Source organism: Microtus ochrogaster, linkage group LG9 (genome assembly GCF_000317375.1).
Source record: "Microtus ochrogaster isolate Prairie Vole_2 linkage group LG9, MicOch1.0, whole genome shotgun sequence".
Classification (NCBI taxonomy): domain Eukaryota; kingdom Metazoa; phylum Chordata; class Mammalia; order Rodentia; family Cricetidae; genus Microtus; species Microtus ochrogaster.
The window spans coordinates 12139679-12161401 of record NC_022034.1 but is presented as its reverse complement, the minus strand read 5'-3'; the positions used below and the strand labels follow the sequence as shown (position 1 = coordinate 12161401).

Sequence of the window (21723 nt, the reverse complement as noted above, 5' to 3'; positions counted from 1 at the left end):
TCATTACTTCATGCAGAGGAAATCTGCTCAGTGAAAGACCATTTATCCTTACAGCTTTCTGTAAAGCATAGCAGTATATTTTTCATGGCACTGTGCATTTCAAAATACTGAATTTTTAATAATTTAAACATTTATCAAGTTTTGTTCTACAATTTATATGATTTCATTTCCACATTATCTAGTCTGACGCTACCTGATAGAAAGAGATCACTCAGAAAAACTGAGGAGTATTGACGTTCAGCACCTCTTGTGTCTGTTGACAGGTCCCGTGAGTCTTCTCTGAGTGTTAGTCTCTGAGAGGAACAGGAATGACAGGATGTCAGCAGTGCAGCACCCCCAGAACTGTGTGCTACCCCACACACTGGGAGTGGTTCATTGTGACGTCCACCTCTGTGGCTTAGGATCGCGGCTGTGGAGATCAACTCCCACTCCCAATGCATTCCTCCATCACGGTGCCCTGTGGAGGAAGGTGGAGAGGTGTAGGCAGGGCCAGCAGTGGGGTTTTCTGAGATTCCGTTAGTTAACACCCCCCTGTAACTAGCTTCCCAGCATTCCCTTCACTGAGCCAGGTAATGGTGTTGTAGAAGGCGCACCACACACACACACACACACACACACACACACACACACACACACACATCCTCCTGTGTAGGAACATTGTCACAGACTTCAGTGAGCAAGTGATTACTTAGATGGAGACAGTTATGAGAATAAATGTTGCAGGCATTTCTTCCTGGATCTCGGTAGTTGTTGGGTGGGAACAGTGGGGGTTGTCCTCTGATGGAGCCATCTGGATTCACATTTAGGTTTGAAATTTGTTTTTAGCAAGTTGGATTAAAAAGTTTGAATCACGTAATATTGTGAACAAAAGAATAACTTCCAGGTAAACTTGTGTATCCTGCACTGTAGTCGGGTCTGTGGTGGTTTTAGCATTTGTAGTAATTCCTTAATGCACTATTGTCTACTCATGAGGCATCGCCTTCAGGAGGATCTCTGATGCCAACAACCAGAAAGCCTACCACCTAGAGCTCTATGATGGCCTCTCCAGGAGCTACTCAGTAGAAACCAGGCATTTCACCATGCTGCCCGTAGGGTAGGAGCCCATCTGCTGCTACAGCCAAACCTCCCCACAGGGAGCCTTGGCCAGATTCTAATCCCAAGAGTGAAGTGCCCCTATCATTTGCCCACCTAGACACTGAGTGCCAGCTCTGGTAGCCCTTAGGAAGGAATCAGTGGCACTACCACAGAACTGCCCAAGGACTGCCTACTGCAAGGCACCTGGAGTGCCCGTTATAGCTGCAGAGCCTATCCAAATTCTGAGGGTGTGTCCAGGAGACTGTGTTATTAATAAACTTCCCTGGTGATCTTCACATGCACAAATGTGACAGCCACAGATAAAGGAGCATTCTGCTCAGTGGTCACTTGATCAATCACTGTCCACCCTCAAGAAAGAAAAAAGACAAGCAAACTGGGGACAAGGAAGGAAGCGGGCAGACCAGTGACAGGGGAAGACGCAGGCTGAGAGGACTTGATAAAGCATGTCAGCCAGGTTTTATAAGATGGAAGACTTACATGCTGAGGTCAAGCCAAAGCGCATCAGTGTGCCAGCTCCTGGCTGGAAGAGACACTGGCCTCTATTGTAGAGGCCAGTGCAAAGGCTGTCACCCGGGCACACTATGGAGCCATGCCCTCCTCGTGTTCCCTGGCACCCCCTCAGAAGGGTGTGCTGTGAGGAAGGGTGCTTCCCCAGAGATCTTTCTGTAGCTCGCACATGCGCTTATTCACCGTGCAGTGGATTCTGCCACACATGCAACCTTCAAGCAGGCGGTGCCTGAGATGCTGGGTCAGGAGGATCCCAGTGAGCTTGAGGCTAGCCTGGGCAGCATAGGGAGCTCTTTGAACCAGGCTAGGCTACAGAGAGGGATTTGTTTTAAAAAAAAAAATAGCAACAACCAATTCGTGTACAAGGTAGGCTTTGGTGTTTAGAATGACAAAATAGCTCTAGAATGTGGGATTTTACCAAGAAAGGAAAAGAGCTTGTGTGTGTCACTGCCTTCTGGGAGTGGCTGCAGCCGTGTAAATAGCAGAGAAAAGCTGGAGGATGCAGGTTGGCTTCACTCAAGTCCTGTGTTCCCTGAGTTCTTGAGAATGCACGAATCCAGCTCCCTTAGGACCTTGACCCCTGGTGGCCTTAAGAAGTCATTTTAGCTCCTACATCCCCATGGCGCTGTGCCCTTAGGATATGTCTGCATTTACCTCGCTCCGGCAGCCCTTGCTGTAATCTCGGGTGCTGTGGTCCCTGGCCATCCCATCCGAACTTCACACTCTGGACTCCTGGGAGTTGGAGAATCAGCAGTTGAGGGAGGGCGTATCTGACAGTGAGGAAAGAGGAAAATGGTGCCCCGGAGAGCCCACTGCCCTGGCGGGTGGCAGATACATGCTCTGTGCAGCAGCTCTTTGAGAGTTTGGTCAAGTCAAAAGTAAGCATTTCAGTAGAGGGAAAAATAAAATCCACAGTGGACAGACGGTGCAGTCATGTAGTTAGAAGAATCTGTGCGTTGTGTAGAAAGTACCACTCCAGTCCCGTCTCTCAGAGCAGTAGGGCGGTGCAGGTGTATCGCATACCCAGGGTGCCCACTTCAGACTATAAAATAGAGAATGAAGAAATTTGGGGGATTTCAGATTCCACGTATGCTTTATTCATCGGAGTCTGATTATGAAATCGGTATGAACTACTGCTGATGATTGTAGTATAGTTGGCTTAGTTCTTTCTGCTTAAAGTTACTTTTGTGTACATTAATGTGTGAAATGCATAAAACATATCACCATTCCTACTGCCAAAATAATATCCATATATAACTTAGAAAACTGGCCAAACAGCTGTCACCTCTGGAGCAGCAGGATTTGGCAGAAGCTGCGTGCTGTGACCTCCTTCTCTGAATTGCGCTGGCTGCCATTGCCCTGAGCAGTGTGCAGAAGGGAAAGGACGGGCCGATATCTGTGCACAGGCCCCTTTCCTCCCTGCACACACTAATTCCTCTTCTGAGCGTCCAGGCTCACTAATTCCATCTTGTTGGGCCCTGCGGAGAAGCCACACAGAAGCCACTGAGCGAGGCGGTCTTCGGCTGTAATATCACTCAGCTGCTTTTTTTGAGGTTTCACACATTCACAGAAATAACACATTTTTAGCTGATCCCAATAGATTTTCCTCTGCAGCTGCATCACTTGAAAAAGCTTTTTGTTCCAGTTCTTAAAGTCTAAGTATTGAAAGTAATTTGAAAAAAAGAAAAACATCTCAATTATGATTTGTGTGTGTTGTGATGACTTTAAGGGCTGACTGGGCTGCAAATGGGCTTTGCAAAGCCAGCCCGTGTGCCTGTGGAAGCGCGGGATTTCAGAGCACAGTGTTGAGTGTGCCGACATAAACTCCAGGGCACATGGAGGGGTAGGCTTTTTTGGCAGGACCTATGGTCTCAACCTGCAGTGATGCTAACGATATTAACAAATTAGCACCATGGAGCTTGCCAGCTAACTCACCAGAGCCTGCTCGTTCTCTCGCTGCTCTAATTAAAACTAATTATTTTCTAAAACACAGTAATGCACGAATATGCGCAGTACTCGTTCTGTAGTGGCCGATCTGTGGGGCCTTTTCAGCTGGTTTGCTTTCCCTTCTTTTCTAGCACATTATGCTCCCTGTGTCCTGCCTGGCTGAGCCCATACTTGCCATTGCAGCATCTGAAGCAGGTTCTGTGTATGGTGCCTTATGGTTCTGCCATCCTGGCAGGGAGCGATTTCAGATCTCTGCCTCAGTGCCCCCATTCTTCACACATCTATTATATCTTACTTGCAGCGCCTCTATCTAGCTCAGTTGTGTGGAAGGCTCGACAGTAGGCTCTATGGAAATTCAGCTCCACTCCCTGGATAGCCACCCTGATTGTCCTCAATAGTCTGAGTCCTCCCTTAGAAAGAAACCGCTCGCCTGAGCGTGTCTGTTGGTGTCTACAGTGAGGATGTGTGGGTCACTTGTTCTCTGAATGTTTATCTGGGGTCTGGGTGGAGCTTGCGCATCCACATCTCAGGCCGCAGATGGAAAGTGTGACCTGAGTCAGGAGCTCCTGTGATGTCTCACTAACTATAGAGGTTGATGACACAGGCTCTGTGCCAGCTGAGGGTCAGCAGCTCCCTCTAGAGTTTAGGGACTGTCCCCTAAGTCCTCTGTATGGTTTTCCTCCTCTGTTGTAGACTAGAGCATGGGAAGTAGCTGAGATTTTGCAAACAAATCTTTGACCTGTAGAAATAGAGCCCCAAGTCCTCCAGAACTCAGGCGGCAGATACACGCTGCAGTTTCTTCCAGCGCCGCTGCGTGAGCAGTTCATACGCCTGTCCATCTCTACTTGTCACCTGCTCTCTTAAGCTGTGATAAAGAGAAAGAGCTATAAACTGTCCTGTGTTTGGGGGTCTTGGCTATACAGGGTCTGCTTCCTCCACCATGTAAAAGAATTTCAGACATCAGCGTGTTCCAGCATCCCATGACTCTTTTTTCCCCTTTCCTTCCTTCAAGGGAAGTGCCAGGTGAGCAGAAGCCCTGGTCCATCCCCAGTGTAATCCTTACTCTCTCCTGTTTCCCATTAGCTTCTATGGGTCTTGCAGATATGATGTCTCCGGGCGAATCAAAACTGTCCACACCTCTTAAAGCAGACAGTAAAGAAGAAGGCGCGTCCCAGCCTGAGAGCAAGTCAAAGGTACTTCCTCCTCCCTGCATGCCACCGTCACTGCCTGCAGGGCGACTGTGCTGTCCTCTGCCCGGTGATGACACTGTCTCATAGATGTGCCTTGTGTGCCACTTGTCTGCCGTCTTCCCCACCCCCACCCTGCTCCCCAGCTCCCCATGGTGTGGATCTGAAAGTTACTAATTCTTAACAGCATTGAATCACAGTGCGGAAAGGGTGGAGACCTGGCTAAGAGATGCTGTTGGGGAAGCAAAGGATTTATTTACATTGCCTGGTGTGGGTACTTGGACCCATTTTCTCTGCATATAGTTCGGAGCTTCCTATTTTGGCTAACTCTGCAACAGCATTCTTACTGTTTGCTTCCCTGCCTTATTTCCTAAATAAGACAAATGGCTTTTTTTTTTCTTTTTTTTTGCTTTCTTACTTTTTTGCATAAGATATATCCCATGCTTAGCATTCCATCTAAGCTTAAAGTAAGCTTGGTAGCTTTGTGGCCTTTCCAGCATCCAGCAAACTGACCAGCCATACTAAGAATGTTTTAGTACTCTGTTATATATGTTTTCATGTGTGTTTGTGCATGTCTTTATATATACATTTGTGATATGTGTGTGTATGTACATGTATGTGTATATACACAATTCATCTGTTAAACTGAATGTACTTAATTGTTTTAAATAAAATGTGTTGTACCTTTGTCATTTTTTTATTTCTCTACCGCAGGATAGCTACAGCTCTCAGGGTATCTCTCAGCCTCCGACCCCAGGCAACCTGCCAGTCCCTTCCCCAATGTCCCCCAGCTCTGCCAGCATCTCCTCCTTTCACGGAGATGAGAGTGACAGCATTAGCAGCCCAGGATGGCCCAAGACTCCGTCAAGCCCTGTAAGTGGCCCTGGTTGTTTGTATGGAGGGGTTTGGGGTAGTTAATTAATTAGACTTTAGTGCTTGCCAGTTTGCTTTATAAGACTGTTGTTGATCCGTGAAAAAGCAGAATTTATAAATCATTCATTACTAACAGCACATCTGAGTGTGTTATACTCTTTCTGGAGTTCTTAACAGCTGTTCTCAGGTGGAACCCTTCCTCCACGTGGAGTGCACTGGTGTTTTAGGGGCTCAGACACCGCCCCGGGGGTGCCTGCTGTGTGTGCCACCGAGGGCTTCTCTAAAGCCAGCTGCTGTCATTTATACGGAAACTAAAAGCAGCCAGGAGATAAATGTCACATTTGACTCCTGGTTTAACTTTGTCATGGTTATTGTATCTAAAAAATGATTTCAAGGCTGTTTACCTGAAATAAATGAATAAATATTACAACCAGGTACAGTGCGTTATAACAGCGGCCTGTTTCAGTTATAAATTGTGTGCCTGAAATGGCCAAAGTTATAGAAATGTTAGTGCATCTGTGTCAGTCGCTGACGAAGACAGGCGCTAACATTCTTCAGGTAAGTGACAGCATCTGTCATCTACACACCGGGAAATGCTCCTTCACCTCCAAGTTGGGCCTTTATTCCTTCTAAAAATATTACCCTGTGCCAATAAAAAAGTAATATGCTATTATAACGTTTTACTTTACGTTCATATATAGGGAATCAAAAGATTTTTTTTAAAAAACATGAAATAAGTTGTCAAGAAACGGAATTAACACGCTGACATCTGTAAGATACTACATTAAAGTGCCCAGCTCAGGAGAGCAGGTTGGAGGGAAGAAGACCCTGGCTGTGCAGGATCTGGCAATCTAATCAAAGCCCGAAAGGAGGCTGCCATTAATTACCCATCCACTGGGGTAAACATGTAGAGCCCAGCATGTTAAAGAGCTGGTGGCTGTGGCAAGCGTTTGTGGAACTCTGCTATAACCAGCGTTTGCCTTTTCAGAGCGAGGAAGGGCGTCCCGGGCATCCCCTTCCCTGAAGATGTGTTTCAGAGTGAGCCGTGGCCCACTTCCAGCCAGATCAGAGCAAGGGGGAGCTGGACCCCCTTGTTTTTAGGTGCTGTTGTGCTATTGGCTTTGAGTCTCAGAAGGCAGCCAATACTGTGTGTTTGGGGGTTATTTTGTTTTTCAGTAAACCACCTTGGGATTTTTTTCTTCTTCCTTTTCCTTCCTTTCTCTCTCTTTGTAACAGGAAAAAGCATATGAATTAACAATGCTAAATGAATGGGCAGAGTCCAGATACATTTACATAAACGTTTGCATATTGGCTCAGTTGTAGAAAATGGTAATGCTTAAAACTTAAGATAATAATTGAGAATAATTAGTGAAAATGAAGACCTTAATAGGCTGGGCACCATGAGAAAACACTTACTGTTGGTCCTGGAGTCACAGCTGACAGAGAGGCTGCTGTGTTCCAGCTTCCTGCTCAAGCTGCCCTTACCCAGCGAGGCCCGTGCAGAATTCCTACCCCAGATTCTGTCTTCTAGCCGGACAGTGACCCAGGCCTATAATCTCAGACTGGGAGGCTAAGGCTGGAGAGTCGTGTTTGAGTCTAGCCTGGGCTAAATAGCAAGCCCCACCTCAAAAAAATTAAATTTTATTTAAATGTAATAGAAAAGTAAAGTACTGACCCCATTTTCTGATGATTATACTTGAATTTTCTTAAAAACTCACTCACTTCTTTTTTTCATGCTGTAAATTGCTTTGTGTCTAAGAATCTATTCGCAAACCTGTGGTTCCAGTGCTAACCAAGGGCAAGAGAGGCTGTGTTTGTCCTGTGCTAGGCCCTCGCTGTGTGCTCTGCTGCGTGAGATGAGTGTTCCAGAGGGGAGTGCATTGCAGGACCACGTGCCATAGGGCTTCTGGTTGCTGCAGACGCCTGCAATTCAGGAGAAGTGAACTGCTCCTGCAGAGATGCCGCTTCAGTTGGTGCTTGAAACCGGTCTCGAGTAGTGTCCCCAGAAAAGCTTTGCTAATAGCAGGCATGAGCCGGGCAAAATAACAGAGCTGCCATGGTTGCTTTGACAGTGTGCTTTGGACCAACATTGCTTTGTTAGAAAACATTCTAAAATATAAATAAACATTTGTCCATACGCATACACATATAAAGAGAACCAAGCATATGGCAAAGATTGCTGAAATGTAAATGTGTCTCAGAGGCTGAAGAAAACGCGTCTGAGCCGAATTAAACTATATATGAGGAAAGTGTGTGTGGCGCCATCAGAATATCTTGCTGTGATTTTTCAGCAGCGTCCGTTCTCCCTGCTCACCAAGGGATTCAGAACCTGGGATACAGTGTTCACAGCCCAGAAGCAGTTCCAAGTGGCCCTTGGACTCCTGCAAAAGATACAGGGTCTTCCTGAAGGCCCTTCCCACCGTCGTAGGCAGTGTCTCCTCAAGACCATCCTCAAATGGGAACAGAGATAGCTCTGGAGGCCAGAGCAGTGGCTGCTCTAGCAGAGGACCTGGGTTTAGTCCCCAGTACTCAAAAGATGCCTCACAACCGTCTGCAACTCCGGTTCCAGAGGATCTAGCGCCCTCTTCTGGCCTCCATGGGCACTGTACACACAATACACATACATGTAGGCAATATACACATAAAATAAAAACATATCTAAAAACTAGAAATTTCCTCAGATAGTCCAACCAGCCAGTGTCTAGGAGAGAGGAAGAGCCGTGTTCATTGGCAGCAGGGAGCACACATGTCCTCTGCTGGGCTCTGCTCCTCTGTTCTCCTAGTTCTCTCTCCAGACACTAACACTGACACAACTCACAAGCAAGCCTTGGCCCAGAGAGGTGTCCACTGCTGCTCTCTCACCTGTGACCTCACTGTGGCCACCACATTCGTGTCACACCTTTTGTCCAGTGCATATGCTGTTCGTTGTTATAATAAGTAGTTGTTCATTCTTACCTGCGCACAGTCAGACTTTTACACAACTTTCTGTCATAGAACAGCGTGCATACCATTAGTGTTAAGGACGCTGTGCCAAGTGAGTGCGTTCACAATTGCCAAGCTTGTGTCGGTGGGAGAGCCGTTGTCAGACAGTGCACTGCAGAGCAGCATGTGACAGGAGAACTGAGCCTTGGTGTGGATTAGCCAGCAGGCCTCCTGGGAGATTGCCACACAAGCACCTACATTTCTTGGGCTATGTGAAATGCTTTTGTCTGCATGGTAAAACAATTAAAAATGAAGCCGGGCAGTGGTGGCACACGCCTTTAATTCTAGTACTCTGGACGTAGAGGCAGGTGGGTCTCTGTGAGTTCAAGATCAGCCTGGTCTACAAGAGCTAGTTCCAGGACAAGCTCCAAAGCTACAGGGAAGCCCTGTCTCAAAAAACAAAACAAAAAAAACCCACAAAAATGCCTTCGGGGAAGATGCAAAATTATCAATAACTATTACCTTTTATGCTTAAGAGATAGCTCAATGCTGGGAGTGCTTGCTTCACTCTTGGACCCATTTCAGGGCCCAGCACCCACACCCATGTTGTATGGCTCACAGCTACCTGTAACTCCAATTCCAGGTGATTCCTGCTCCCTTTGTTGACTCTGGACATCTGCATGCATACATACATGTTCTCACACACACACACACACACACAGGTGGAGACAGATACATATGAACACAAACATACACACGCACAATAAAAAAAAAACTGTGACGAACTACTCATTGCCCTTTCCTGATTATAAAGGAACAGATTAGAATAACACAGGTTGACAAAGAAAGGTGACCAAGTTAAAATCTACACATGCAGACTCCCCCAGTATTTTAGGTCTGCTTCCAGCCCTAAGAATCCTCTCAAAGGCAGGGACAAACGCTGCTGTACACTGGTCCTCTGCTCATGCTCATGTCCTCAGGGAGGCACGCACTGGCCTGAAGTGGAGGCTGGGTTGTAACCTCCAGGTCATGGCAGAGCTGCTCAGGTCTTTCAGGGCCCCTTTAAACACCCAATGGCCTTCATTGTTCCTTAACAGCACCACTGGCAAACGTTGCCTCCCAGTTGCTCATGAGGGAATGTATCTGACTATAGGGAAAGATGCTTTTCCCTCATGTTCTTATTTCATGATTTCATCTTTTAAAAGCACTGGGCTTATGTTTGAGTGACCCTTCCTAGAAGAAGCACAGCTCTCTGCCACCCTTTAGCAGCCACCTGCTAATGGCCTCCCGCTTTCCTGCAGGGTTGCTGATGAACTTCCGCTGTCAGCTCTGTAGTTTCTTCTCTTAGTAAAATGAAAATAAAGTTTATAAAGGGTGCAATTCAAGAGCTTTTCATTTGGATATTATAAATGCATATATATCAGATACACACCCTAAAAGATCATACTGTTTGTTCCCAGCCACTTAGCCCCAAAATAATCACATAGAAATTGTATTAATTAAATCACTGCTTGGCCCCTTAGCTCTAGCTTCTTATTGGTTAACTCTTACATATTAATTTAACCCATTTCTAGTAATCTGTGTGTGGCCACGTGGCTGTGGCTTACCAGCTAAAGTTCTGTCCAACTCTGGTGGGGCTACATGGCTTCTCCCTGAATCTGCCTGCTTTCTTCCAGCATTCAGTTTAGTTTTCCCCGCCTACCTATATTCCCTGCGCAGGCCCAAGACAGTCAGTTTATTAACTGATGGTATTTACAGCACACAGAGGGGAATCCCACATCAACACTTGCTTCCCATTCTGACCATGTCAGCTGCCCTATTCAGTCATTTGGTACTGAGGACTGAATTTAGACCTTTCTAAATACCATCGAGGTCTAACCCCATCCTTTCCCTACTTTATTTTTTTTTTCCTAATTTGAGACGGGCTTAATAAACTGTCAGAATAGCCTCAAACTTTGTGATATTCCTGCCTCAGCCTTCCAAGTACCTGGGAGTACAGGTTTGCACAAGTGGGCCCAGGTCGTCCGTGTTTATGTATTTTATTTATAGATTTTATGCCTCAGTAATAATAAAACCAGAGGCTTAACATCACAGGCAGAACGGCCTGTAGAGGAAAGCTGCCTCTTACCGAGCCTGGTGCGTGGTTTCTAGGGCGCTAACCACACAGACAGGGTGCTTGTCTGATAACCCCTTGACCACACTGAGAGTCTCAGAACCCTTACCTAGGGAGAATTGGCTGCCCCGTGCCAGTTTTAGCTGCCCAATAGCTTACAAACACCAGCAGCTCGAAGCACACCTGTCTTGTCTGTGGTTTCTGTCCTGCACACTGCAGCAAGCGCCAGGTATCTGTTCTGTCATGTGACCTAGTTTTCATAAGGACACGTATTTGTCATTCTTTTTTTTTTTTTTAATTTATTTGTCATTCTTATTTGGAGGAAAAGAGTGGGAATGTGTTATTGGAGGTGAGGGGACTTTATGGCATCAGACATGAGAAATTTGACCCCAGACCTTCTTTCTCTGGGCTGCCAGTGTTTTGGTTCTCAGAAGCACATGAGACCTCATTGGAATCTTGCCTTTCAAGACTCAGTGCTTCTGTCAGAGTTTATTTTACTTTGGTTTTTTGATGTGTTAAAATGAAGAGTTTGGGCCCTTTTATTTGAAGTCAGAGTGTGTTATTTAAGAAAATGTATAATTTGTGCCTGAACTAGTAGCCTTTGTCCCTCGCCGTTGCAGAATAGTCATAGTCTTTACATGTTTCTTGTGCTTATCAGTTCTCTGCTCTTTCCTCACCCTCTCCCCTCGCCCCACTCCGCTCCCCGTGCCCGCTGCCACCCACTTCTGGCACTAGAAGTCCAGCTCTTCTTCCACCACTGGGGAGAAGATCACAAAAGTGTATGAGCTGGGGAACGAGCCGGAGAGGAAGCTGTGGGTCGACCGCTACCTGACCTTCATGGAAGAGAGGGGCTCCCCAGTGTCCAGTCTTCCCGCAGTGGGCAAGAAGCCCCTGGACCTGTTTCGACTCTACGTCTGCGTCAAAGAGATTGGCGGTCTGGCGCAGGTGAGACCGCCCAGTGCCGAGCAAGTGTGCAGACAGGCCTTTGCATGGCTCCTTTGGGATGCTTCATTTTTGTTTCGGTTTTTTCACAGAAGAGAAGCTAAGCCTGTAGGAAGGTCACCTTCCCAGGACCCTGTGGTGGCTGGAGAGGGCTAGGATCCCTGACTCTCCTGCCACTGTGTGGTCTCGATTTCCTCATCTGTACCAGATCACTAGCGGTCTTCCCCCAGCAGCTCTAGAATTCTCTGGAATCTGCTACAGATTCATAGTAAACACTCCAGACGTGTTTTAGAAATGACTAAATTCATCATGGGGATCAGATAAAAAAAATCAAATTCACTATTTTAATTCAAACTGAGTCTAATGGGGCACACCTGTAATTCCATACTTGGAGACAGGAGGACCAGCCACAGTGTCACTGAGGTTTCTGTGTCTCAGTTCTGTGGTTCTGGGAGTTACAGGACAAACCTTTGTTCTTGGCCTTCCCTTCAGTTACCTGCCTCTCCCCCCCCCACACTGAGGCCTAGGATAGACCCATTAGAACCTATCCTAACCATGCTGAGTTGTGTGTCACAGTCCACGTCACGTGCTGGATGGACCACCTCTCCTCCCTCTCCCTAGGAGCCCTGCCCCTCCCTTTCTGCTCTGTCTCCCCTAAATGCAGATCACCAAGATAAAGAGCAACTCGAATCCACTCATACAGGGTCTGTGCAGCTCTGCTGCTGTAGCTCATACGGGACTGGGGCCTGTTGTTGCTGTCAGATGTGTTTATTGTGACTGTTGAGCACTAAATGGATGCACATCAGGAACCTTGTGCTACAGTTTGGATCCAGATGACCATTGCAAGCCACCCGACATAGCACACATCAAAAGGCACAAGCCTCCATCTTCCCTGAGCTATTTCTGTGTCTTTATGTTTTATTCATGCCTTTATCATTTCACAACCCATTCCTGGATAGGAACAAAAAAGTTGAAGCCATGCCCCCACCATCCTCTCTTGGAGTGCTGATTTCTTCAGCCTCATGTAATAAGCCCCAGAGGACACACACAAACCTGTGCCCCAGACACTAAGTTCCTGGCCAACACTCCAGCCAGGGAGCAGTAGCCCTGCTCTAGATACTTCCTGTGTCCATCCCTCAGGGAGCCTCAGTGAGAGCTCAATGGAAGGATGTAGCCAGGGGCCCAGGGGCACATCCAGTGGATACTGGAAGGGAGCATTATTTTTTCATCGAAGTATAGTGTTGTTATTGTTAGTGTTAGGCACCCTTTTAGAGATGGTGGGGATAGGTGTATGTGCGTGCGTGCGTGCGTGCGTGCGTGCGTGCGTGCGTGCGTGCGTGTGTGTGTGTGTGTGTGTGTGGTGGGGGTGGGGGCTCCATTCATTCCTGGGACTCAGGAATCCGGAAGCTCTTATACAAATCTCTAGGAGATAGAGCAGGCAGAAGACCCCAGCAAGTGGGCTTTTATGTAGCCATCGGCAGGTTCCTTAATGGCTTTATAACTGCAATGCTGTCTGTGTGCTGCTGAGTGGGAGTAATGAGCATTGGTTAAAAGAGGCAAATTGAAAAAAGGAAGCCAAGACATTAAGTGCTTGTTTGTCTCCTGGCTTTAAACAAGCCACTTTGCTGCAAACCAACGATCCTGCCCATTTTTTTGCTAGGTTAATAAAAACAAGAAGTGGCGTGAGCTGGCAACCAACCTAAATGTTGGCACTTCAAGCAGCGCGGCTAGTTCCCTGAAAAAGCAGTATATTCAGTACCTGTTCGCCTTTGAGTGCAAAATTGAGCGTGGGGAGGAGCCCCCGCCAGAAGTCTTCAGCACAGGGGATGCCAAGAAACAGCCCAAGCTGCAGCCGCCATCTCCTGGTAAGTGACATCTGGCTGAGCCAGACCCCAGGCCTGGGAGAGGAGCCGGCCTCCTCAGCAGTGCTTCAGAGAGTGAGATGCGGGGCTGCTTTGCTGCCCTTTGCGTCAGACACAGAAGGCAGTACTCCCTGCCGCTCCTCTTCACCAGAGTCGACCTTCAAATCCTAGGCCACATACCTTTGTTTCTAATACAAGGATTTACAAATATTCCATCCAGCCCTAGTCAGAGTAAACACCTACATGAACCCATTCTGCTATCTTACAGCCCCAGTGCTGTAATGGCCCAATGGCTGGCTTGCACCACCTCTTCTGTCTGGGCCACTCAGATTTGTACTTTAAAAAAAAATAAAGTGAGATTGGACATAGTTTCTGCTGTTTCCTGTCCAGCAGGTTCTTACCTAGAAGGAATCCCTGCCGGGTGGTGGAAAAGGCCCTTGCGTGCCGTCATGAGGCAACTCCTTGCCCCTCCACCCACGCTGTTGGTTATGGGCCATGCTTTTCAGCTCTCCCTTTGGCCTTCGTCCCCCCCATAGACTTTCATGTGTGAAATTAGCAAACACTGTGTGCTGATAACTCCTGCATTAGAGACAGGAAGACACTGGCCTCCTGCTCACTCAGGAAAGTCCCACCATTCCTGGTTTCTGGTCACCGATGGGTCATCAGAGATCACATGGAAGCCTAGGTACCCTTCAGCGCTGTGGGCAGGTTTCCAGTTACTGCACGAGGTGGAGACTGCTGATCCAGCACATGGCTGGCCCTGAAGCTAGCTGACAGCCATGTTTCTCGAGCACGTACACTTCTGTATCCTTATTTTATCTTCACATCAGCCCTGGATGCAGGAGCAATTTAAATGTCCCTGAGATAAAGTCTTAGAACCCCAAACCACACAGTGAGGGTGCAAGAGCCTGTTTTGGGCTGTTTGGCCACATGTTGTTCACTGAGCCCTCCAGACAGCTCAGCCTAGATGGGAATGCCTTTGAAGCAGGCCTCATGTTTACATCTAGAAGCCCCAGGAAGAACTCTGTTCGCTTCTAGTGATTCTCTGGCTACTGTTGGCATTGCTAAGCTGCTACTCTTGGCAGTGAAGAGGTCTCAGAGAAGTACGGCCAGCCGTGCAATACCCTGCTCATCCCTAGATGTAGGCCTGCCAGGTGGAAAAACCCTCCTCTGCAGCCTCACCCTTAATGATCCGAACTTTCACCATTCTGGGTGTACCTGAGTACTGGACAGTCTAATTTTAAAAACCACACAACATTACATTCAGTTCACAGAATGAAAGAAGCTAGCTGCCCATGAACAGCGCTGAGACTATTTTTCCAAAATAAAGCCCCAGTGGGGTGCAGAGTCCAGAGCAGTAATATCTGCAAAGATCTAAAGATGCATTTTATTCGTGAGGAAAGAAGTCGTGTCCCTGAATGGCCTGCACTTGTGTGGAGAATAGCTCTCCCAGCATGCCTCAGCCTCAGTACAGGAGGCCCTGCCGGGGTACAGACCCTGCAGAAAGTGGAGGCCTGTTCCCTCGAAAGCCAGCATTTCTCTTTCCCCGGCTTAAACCACTGCCCCTGTGGCAACATTATCCTTTCAGCTGCACAGAGGAGCGTGGCTTGGGCAAGCATTCTTGGTCCAGATGGAGCCAGGGTCCTGCTGTGATGTGGGGATTTAGGAGCAAAGCTGCATCCCAGAGAATGCATGCCCTGGGCTCCGGACCACACAGAGCCCATCCAGGGGACAGTGAGCACCAGTAACTGGCCCATGGCCTGGTCTATGTGACAGTCCTACATGCATCAGATGGCCTCCCTGGCTCCAGACCCTTGTTGAGGATGGTTGAAGAAAATTATTCCTGTGCCAGGATGTTTTCTTGATCTCGCTAAAACTTCTGTGCCAGCACATGCAGGCAAACTAAAGCAAAGATTTCTAATGAATATTCTAGCTTGTTCTCCCACCCACCGCCGGGTCAATTATTCCTAAATCATGTATCTGTGTTCTGAGAGGATTCCAAATTTTGGGTCTCTGGCCAGTTTTAATTGACTGTGGCTTTATGAATCTAAAGCTGAGTTCAGTCAAACCTCGGAGGCTTGTCCCCTTAGCCTCTGCAGCTGCATCCTCCAGACAGACACTCTGCAGACAGATGCACCCCTTGAACTCCGTCAGGGCCTTGGCATGAAGTCTGCATGTCTAAGGTGCCAATGGGATCCTCACACTGAACTTCTCAAAGTTGGTGGAAGTTTAGTCAACAGCAGGTGGCCCCAGCAGACTTGGGGAACTGGAGCTGAGGAGTGGGGCAGGCGGAGACAAGGAAATGCCATTCAGCTAGTGAGTTTGTAACCCAAGACCGATCTGTCTCTGCTGGCAGGTCGCTGACTGCATTTCTGTCATTAGCTGACAAGTGATGTCACGGAACCTGTCGTGGTTCCAACTAGGGAATCCTCAGAGGAAGAGGAATGAGAGTGGGGCCGCAGTAACAAAGGTGCCCTCTGGGTGACCTCTAGTCACTACAACAGGGACACGTCAGCTGTTCTTCTCACACTGTTCCCCGCACCCCCTCCCACCAGAACTGGGGCACTGGGTTCATGCTGTGTAAATTATCTTCCCAGCCAGGAGCCTGGCTGTTCCCCTCTGAAGTGTGTGAACGCACTTAACCTTCAGTAACCTTTCCATTGTTTACTTTAGAGCATACCTTTGTAGCTTCTGGCAAGAGGTAGGGATATCCTAGAGAGCCTGCGGCCTTCTCCGCTAATGGAGTTGGGAGAGGGTGTATTCATTTTCTTTTCCTGAAAGGAAAAACACTGGCAGGAAAGGAGAATTTTTTTCTTTGTTTGTTTTTCATTAGCTATAAATGTGACTGCTCTATAAATAAGGTCATTCTAGCATCACAGCAGGCTGCGAGCCATATTTCCAGGGAAGTGATGGAAGCCTTGATAGGACTGGCCGTGTCCTAAAAGGCTCCTTGCTCACTCCTTGCCGCCTGCCTTCTTAGTGCACATTTCCAGAGTGGAGTGCTTGTTAGTTACCTTTTCTCCCTCCACGAGGAAGGAGTCGGCTTGGATCCTGAAGCCACCCCTAAGTCACCCTGAGCCCCACATACACTGTGGGCAGCCAGTCAGGCCGAGGGACTGGGCAGCCCCCATCCGACAGATAACCAAGGCTTGCTAAGAACAAGTCCAGAGGAAACCTTCCCACATCACCTGCCCCTGCTCTTCTCGCTGTGCCCTGTCTGTTTCTACCCCCTCTGTCCTCCCCTTTCAGACAGTCTGGTCTTGTCTGCTGGCCGTGTTCGGTCTACTTCTGCCTTGGCCCTGGGCTCTTCCAGATGCCTGTCTGTTCTCTCGTTCTCATGTCTCCAATAAAAGCTTTAATCAGATCACAGAGAGGTTGTTTGAGCAGTTTCTTTACATACATACATACATACATGCAGTTTCTCTTACGTACATAGTGATGCCCACTTTTCCCATTTCTGACGCCTTCGTTAAGAAATGGTTTAGGACTTCTTTGCCCCCCATTTCCTCTGAACTAAAACAAGCACTGGAGCGAAGCTTGTCCCCTCCTCCACAGGAGAGCAAGTGTCATTTCCCATGTGCTGGCAGTCTGCAGTGCTCAATCCCAGACAGTTGTGCAGACACCATAAAGATGGGGTTGTGTGGCCTTTGTCAGTTGGCTACACTGCGGGTTCATCTGTTGAAAAGGGCCTAGATGCACCAGACACAGATTCCCCCGATTGTTCCTGTCTGATGGATACATGGAAACAACATCTATGTTCCTGTCTGATGGATACATGGAGCCAACATCTATCTATTGAACATCTAGCATGCTAAAGACTACGGTGGATGATGGAGTGGGCAAGGTTAACTAATAACCCACTTGAGTTCCGAAAGGGCTCCCTTCCAAATGCTGTGACTCTCAAGTAACCGTGGTGGAAACAGTCTCAGAAGCCCAGCAGCAGGATTGAAGAACTAACCGCAAGCCAGCCTGATGTGCATCTGCAATAACAAATCTTACAGCTCAAATGAGTGTTTTTAATGATAGAGCATAGGTGTCCAACTACTGAAAAGATATTAAAATAGTGTAAGGTGCCTTGTTAACCTACATAACCACTTTTGAACTGCAGACATGCCCTGCTGCGCTGCAGAACCCGTGTTCTGAAGCACTTTATTACAGACCATCAGACTGATGTGCCAAAATTCTCGTCCCTTTTCTCCTTTATTTACATGTAGAGTATTTCCAACAACGCTGAGTTAAACAATTTTCTGCCTAAAGCCTTCTTTTTCTTAGACTCCTTTTCCCCGGGATAAATACCCCAGGAAGCAATTACCCAGTCAAACGTATAACTATATTTTATGGCTCACAAATGAAGTATGTTTCTAAATCGTTTATTCCGAAATATTCCTTTTCTGGCTGATGGGGGTAGAACTCAGAGCAGAGCATTTGTCTTAGCGTGTGAGCCCTGTCTTCCACCCTTGGAATACTCACTCTCTCTCTCTCTCTCTCTCTCTCTCTCTCTCTCTCTCTCTCTCTGCGCCCCTCCTTCCCTCTCTCATTCCATCCCCTTAATAAAATCAACATATAAGTGACTGATTTTACTACATTGTTGCTATGTTTCCAAAAATGTCTTCCTTCTAATCCTTTCGTATGCATGGCTGTCAGATTACTCTACCCAATAACTGTAGCTTCTTCCCTTATTTTTTTTGACCACTGCCAGCTAACTCAGGATCCTTACAAGGCCCACAGACTCCACAGTCAACTGGCAGCAATTCGATGGCAGAAGTTCCTGGTGACCTGAAGCCACCAACCCCAGCATCTACCCCTCATGGACAGATGACCCCCATGCAAAGTGGAAGGTATGTTCCGGGGACTCTGAGATGTAGACTCAGGTTTTATTTTGTTTTTGGAGGACACCTAATAGAAAACAGTGTTGTTCCCTGGTTAGTTTTTACGAGTTTAGTGCTGCTAGTTTTAGCATATAATAGTGATTTATTTCTCGAGCTCAGTGTGTGTAGCTCGTGCTGCGGGTTCATTCAGCCTTCATCTTTTGCATCTTTCAGGAGCAGTACAATCAGTGTGCACGACCCATTCTCAGACGTGGGTGATGCGGCATACCCAAAACGGAACTCCATGACTCCAAATGCTCCGTACCAGCAGGGCATGAGCATGCCAGACATGATGGGCAGGATGCCCTACGAGCCCAACAAGGACCCCTTCAGTGGGATGAGAAAAGGTACAGAGAGCGGAGTTTCTGCATGGACATGGTCCAGAAGGCTTTCTTCTCGCCACTGCCTCATATCCTAGTCTATTCATTTGGGACACATCTGAGTGCCTGCCATTTAGTAGCTCAGCCTCACTTCCTTGCTTAAGCTATAGCTGTAAAAAAACATAGCTTCTACGTGTCTTACTTGCCTCGTCTAGAAATGGCGACAGTGGTAGAGCCTGGGTGTGCTGTAAGGGGTGAGTCCATGCATAAGAGCCAGTGGAAGAACCGTGGACTCCATGGTCAGGAGGTGCCCCCTCTCCCGCATCATCAGCATCGTGTTAGTGTGTGCTGGGTACTGTGTACTGTGTACTGTGCCTGTGGCTCTTACATAGCTCTTGACAGACTTAACAAACTTAGAGGGAGAAGCACAGAGGCCGTGACTGAAGGAAAAAGCAGCAGGAAAGCTTGGACATGCAGTGATGTTGTACGAATGCATCAGAGGAGGGCAAAGGTCCTGACCTGGAACTCTGTGTAGACCAGGCTGGCCTCAAACTCACAGAGATCCACCTGCCTCTGCCTCCCGGGTGCTGGGATTAAAAACGTGTGCATACCAGCTGTGAGTTTTGTGATAGCCATAAGTGGAGTGATGCATGAAGCTCCAGCTTGGTTTTGATGAGTATTATGGACTATAAAAACATAACATAAGAATCTCAACATCTGTAGCATTGGGTGTGTACTAGCAAGCAAATGAGATTTAGAATATTTCAAACATATTTCAGAGATCAGTTGCATAAAGCAAGATAAACTGTGATTTTTCCTTTCAAGAGTCTTGGGGCTACTTCTAAATACAGGTTTTCAAAATATACAATAAATCAAATAACCTTGAGATAGAAAGACCTGGTAGCAGTATCTGGGTTTTAGTGGTGTGAGAAGAGTTTTTGGGTCCATATCCCACTTTTAGACTCTAGACATGTAACAATAACATGGAAAAACCAATCTGTGTTTGGGGTGGGACCTCTGTGCCCCTCCTCCCTGTGGAGGTAGCCATCGGGGAAGGCACTTTCCACACAGACAGGAGGGCCTGGATTTGGATCTCCAGCAAGCACATAAAAGCTGAGAGTGGTGGAGATACCCACAGCTTCAGCTCTGTGGGGCCGAGACCGGAGGATCCCCAGACTTTGCTGGACACCCAGCCTAGCCGAGTTCCTGAGCCCCACATTCAGTAAGAAAGAGCTCATCTCAAGAGTAAGATGGGGACTAGAGGGAACTTAGCTCCGTGTGGGTGTGCACCTGTGCATATGCACAAACTGGATTTGTGCAGTTAGGGGAGCAAGCAGAGAGCTGTGCTGCTGGAGAGTAATGCGTCTTCATCAGCCACGTGTATCATAGATAAATGGCCCAATCCTTTTATATTCAGCTCGCCTCCTGCCCCATAGCATTGGGGCAGAAACGCCGTCCACGGGAAAGATTGTCCTCCATCTCTAATTTGTTGTAAATAATATTTTCTATTCTTCACTTTGCCTTCTTCTACCACTCAGACCAATTTGGTCAGTGGAAGTCACTGTTGGTGGCGTCGCTATCATTGGCCTGTGACTCAGTGGTACAGTGAGTCAGTCTGGTCTCAGGACGCTTAGCCTGTGGAGGCGGCTGTGCCTGCACACCACCAACCTCCAACCCACTTGTATCCTTATCTCTCTGAAGCTCTGGCCATGGTACCCAGTGCCTGAGCATCTGTTAACATCCATACACACAGCTGTGCTTCATCTTTAACTAGACCATGGTGCTGGAGCACTGGTCGGGCCATTTTCTCCCATTTTGCTCATACAAAACAGTTGTTGAAATAAGCTGTTCCTGTGATTGTGGCAGTGTCTCCATGAGATGGAAGATGGATTTTTGAGTCAAAGAATAGAAATAAAGTATCTCTGTCATCTTTCATGATATTGCAAACTGCCCCAACTGCCCTGACTTCAGTCAGCACAACTTCCCTGTGTCTCAGGACTGTGTATCAGGGACATAACTGACATCGACAGTCTTTGCTAGGATCCAGCTAGAGTCTGGGACCTTCCTATATAGTTTCTAGGGTACCCTTGTCATGCTGTCACACAGTGGAAGTATGTTCCAAGAAGATTGCTTGCATCTATTCTCCTGATCCTGTTGGTCAGCCCCAGCCATGTCACCCAGCCCAGTGTCCTTATAGGGAAGGGAACTTCATGGGCTGTGGACACACATGGATGTACTCTGTGTGTGCCAGGGGGTCGCTGCCCACATCAAGGACAGGCAGAAGTCGCAGCGGTTACAGGCACTGGCTGGAGTGTGCAGGTGTGTGGGCCTGCTTACTAAGCTGATTCTTAACCAGCCACCGGAACATCTGCCAATGAGATCGTGACTTAAATTTCTACAGTGAGGCCACACGTCGATCACATGCTGAGTGACAATTTAGTTTCCTTTTTTCTGTGAATGGCTTTTTCTTGTTTTTGACTTACCATCTTTTGTTGGTGTTGTTGTTGATTTTTTTAAGATGACTTTGTGTATTAGGGAATTAAACTACTTTACTTTAATTATGACACTTGACTTCTGTCTGTCTCTATCTTTCCATCTATAAAATGGAACATAATTCTCAACACTGGTTCTACCACAAGTTGCTGTGAACTCAGACAGAGAGAAGGTGGAGATTGTGATATTCCTGCATTGGCCTCAGCCTTTGTGGCTGGTCTATGGTGTGACAGCATTGACTCAGAAATCTTCAGTCAGCTTTGCTTCACTTAGACGTAGCTGTCAGAGTCATTAAAAGTTAAAATGTTTCAAATACTTGCAGGAAGTGATGGACTTAATACTGCTTTCTTCAGGCTCTGAGCTGATGCTCATTTGCATATGCAACCTCTTTGGTGGTCTGCTTTTTGACAGAAATAAGTCAGGGCTCATCCCATCTTCAACTTTCCTGTTTTTTTTTTTTTTTTTTTTTTTTAAAGTTCAAGGCGGAATTTTTTTAAATATTTATTTATTTATTATGTATACAATATTCTGTCTGCACGTATGCCTGAAGGCCAGAAGAGGGTGCCAGACCTCCTTACAGATGGTTGTGAGCCA

The 21723-nt window shown here is 47.3% G+C and overlaps 1 protein-coding gene across 3 annotated transcripts in view; it reads left to right on the top strand.

The window, feature by feature from the left end:
- The window catches only part of Arid1b (AT-rich interaction domain 1B), a 357068-nt gene that overhangs the window by 321591 nt on the left and 13754 nt on the right, over window positions 1-21723 (top strand). For 2 of the 3 annotated variants that reach the window (XM_005363408.2, XM_013352342.2), the window contains 6 exons: window positions 4633-4742; window positions 5451-5609; window positions 11380-11589; window positions 13247-13451; window positions 18148-18286; window positions 18491-18663. In XM_005363408.2, coding sequence (XP_005363465.1) covers window positions 4633-4742; window positions 5451-5609; window positions 11380-11589; window positions 13247-13451; window positions 18148-18286; window positions 18491-18663 — 996 coding nt within the window. The remainder of the gene's footprint in view (window positions 1-4632; window positions 4743-5450; window positions 5610-11379; window positions 11590-13246; window positions 13452-18147; window positions 18287-18490; window positions 18664-21723) is intronic. The other variant, XM_026787331.1, reaches the window with a different exon arrangement.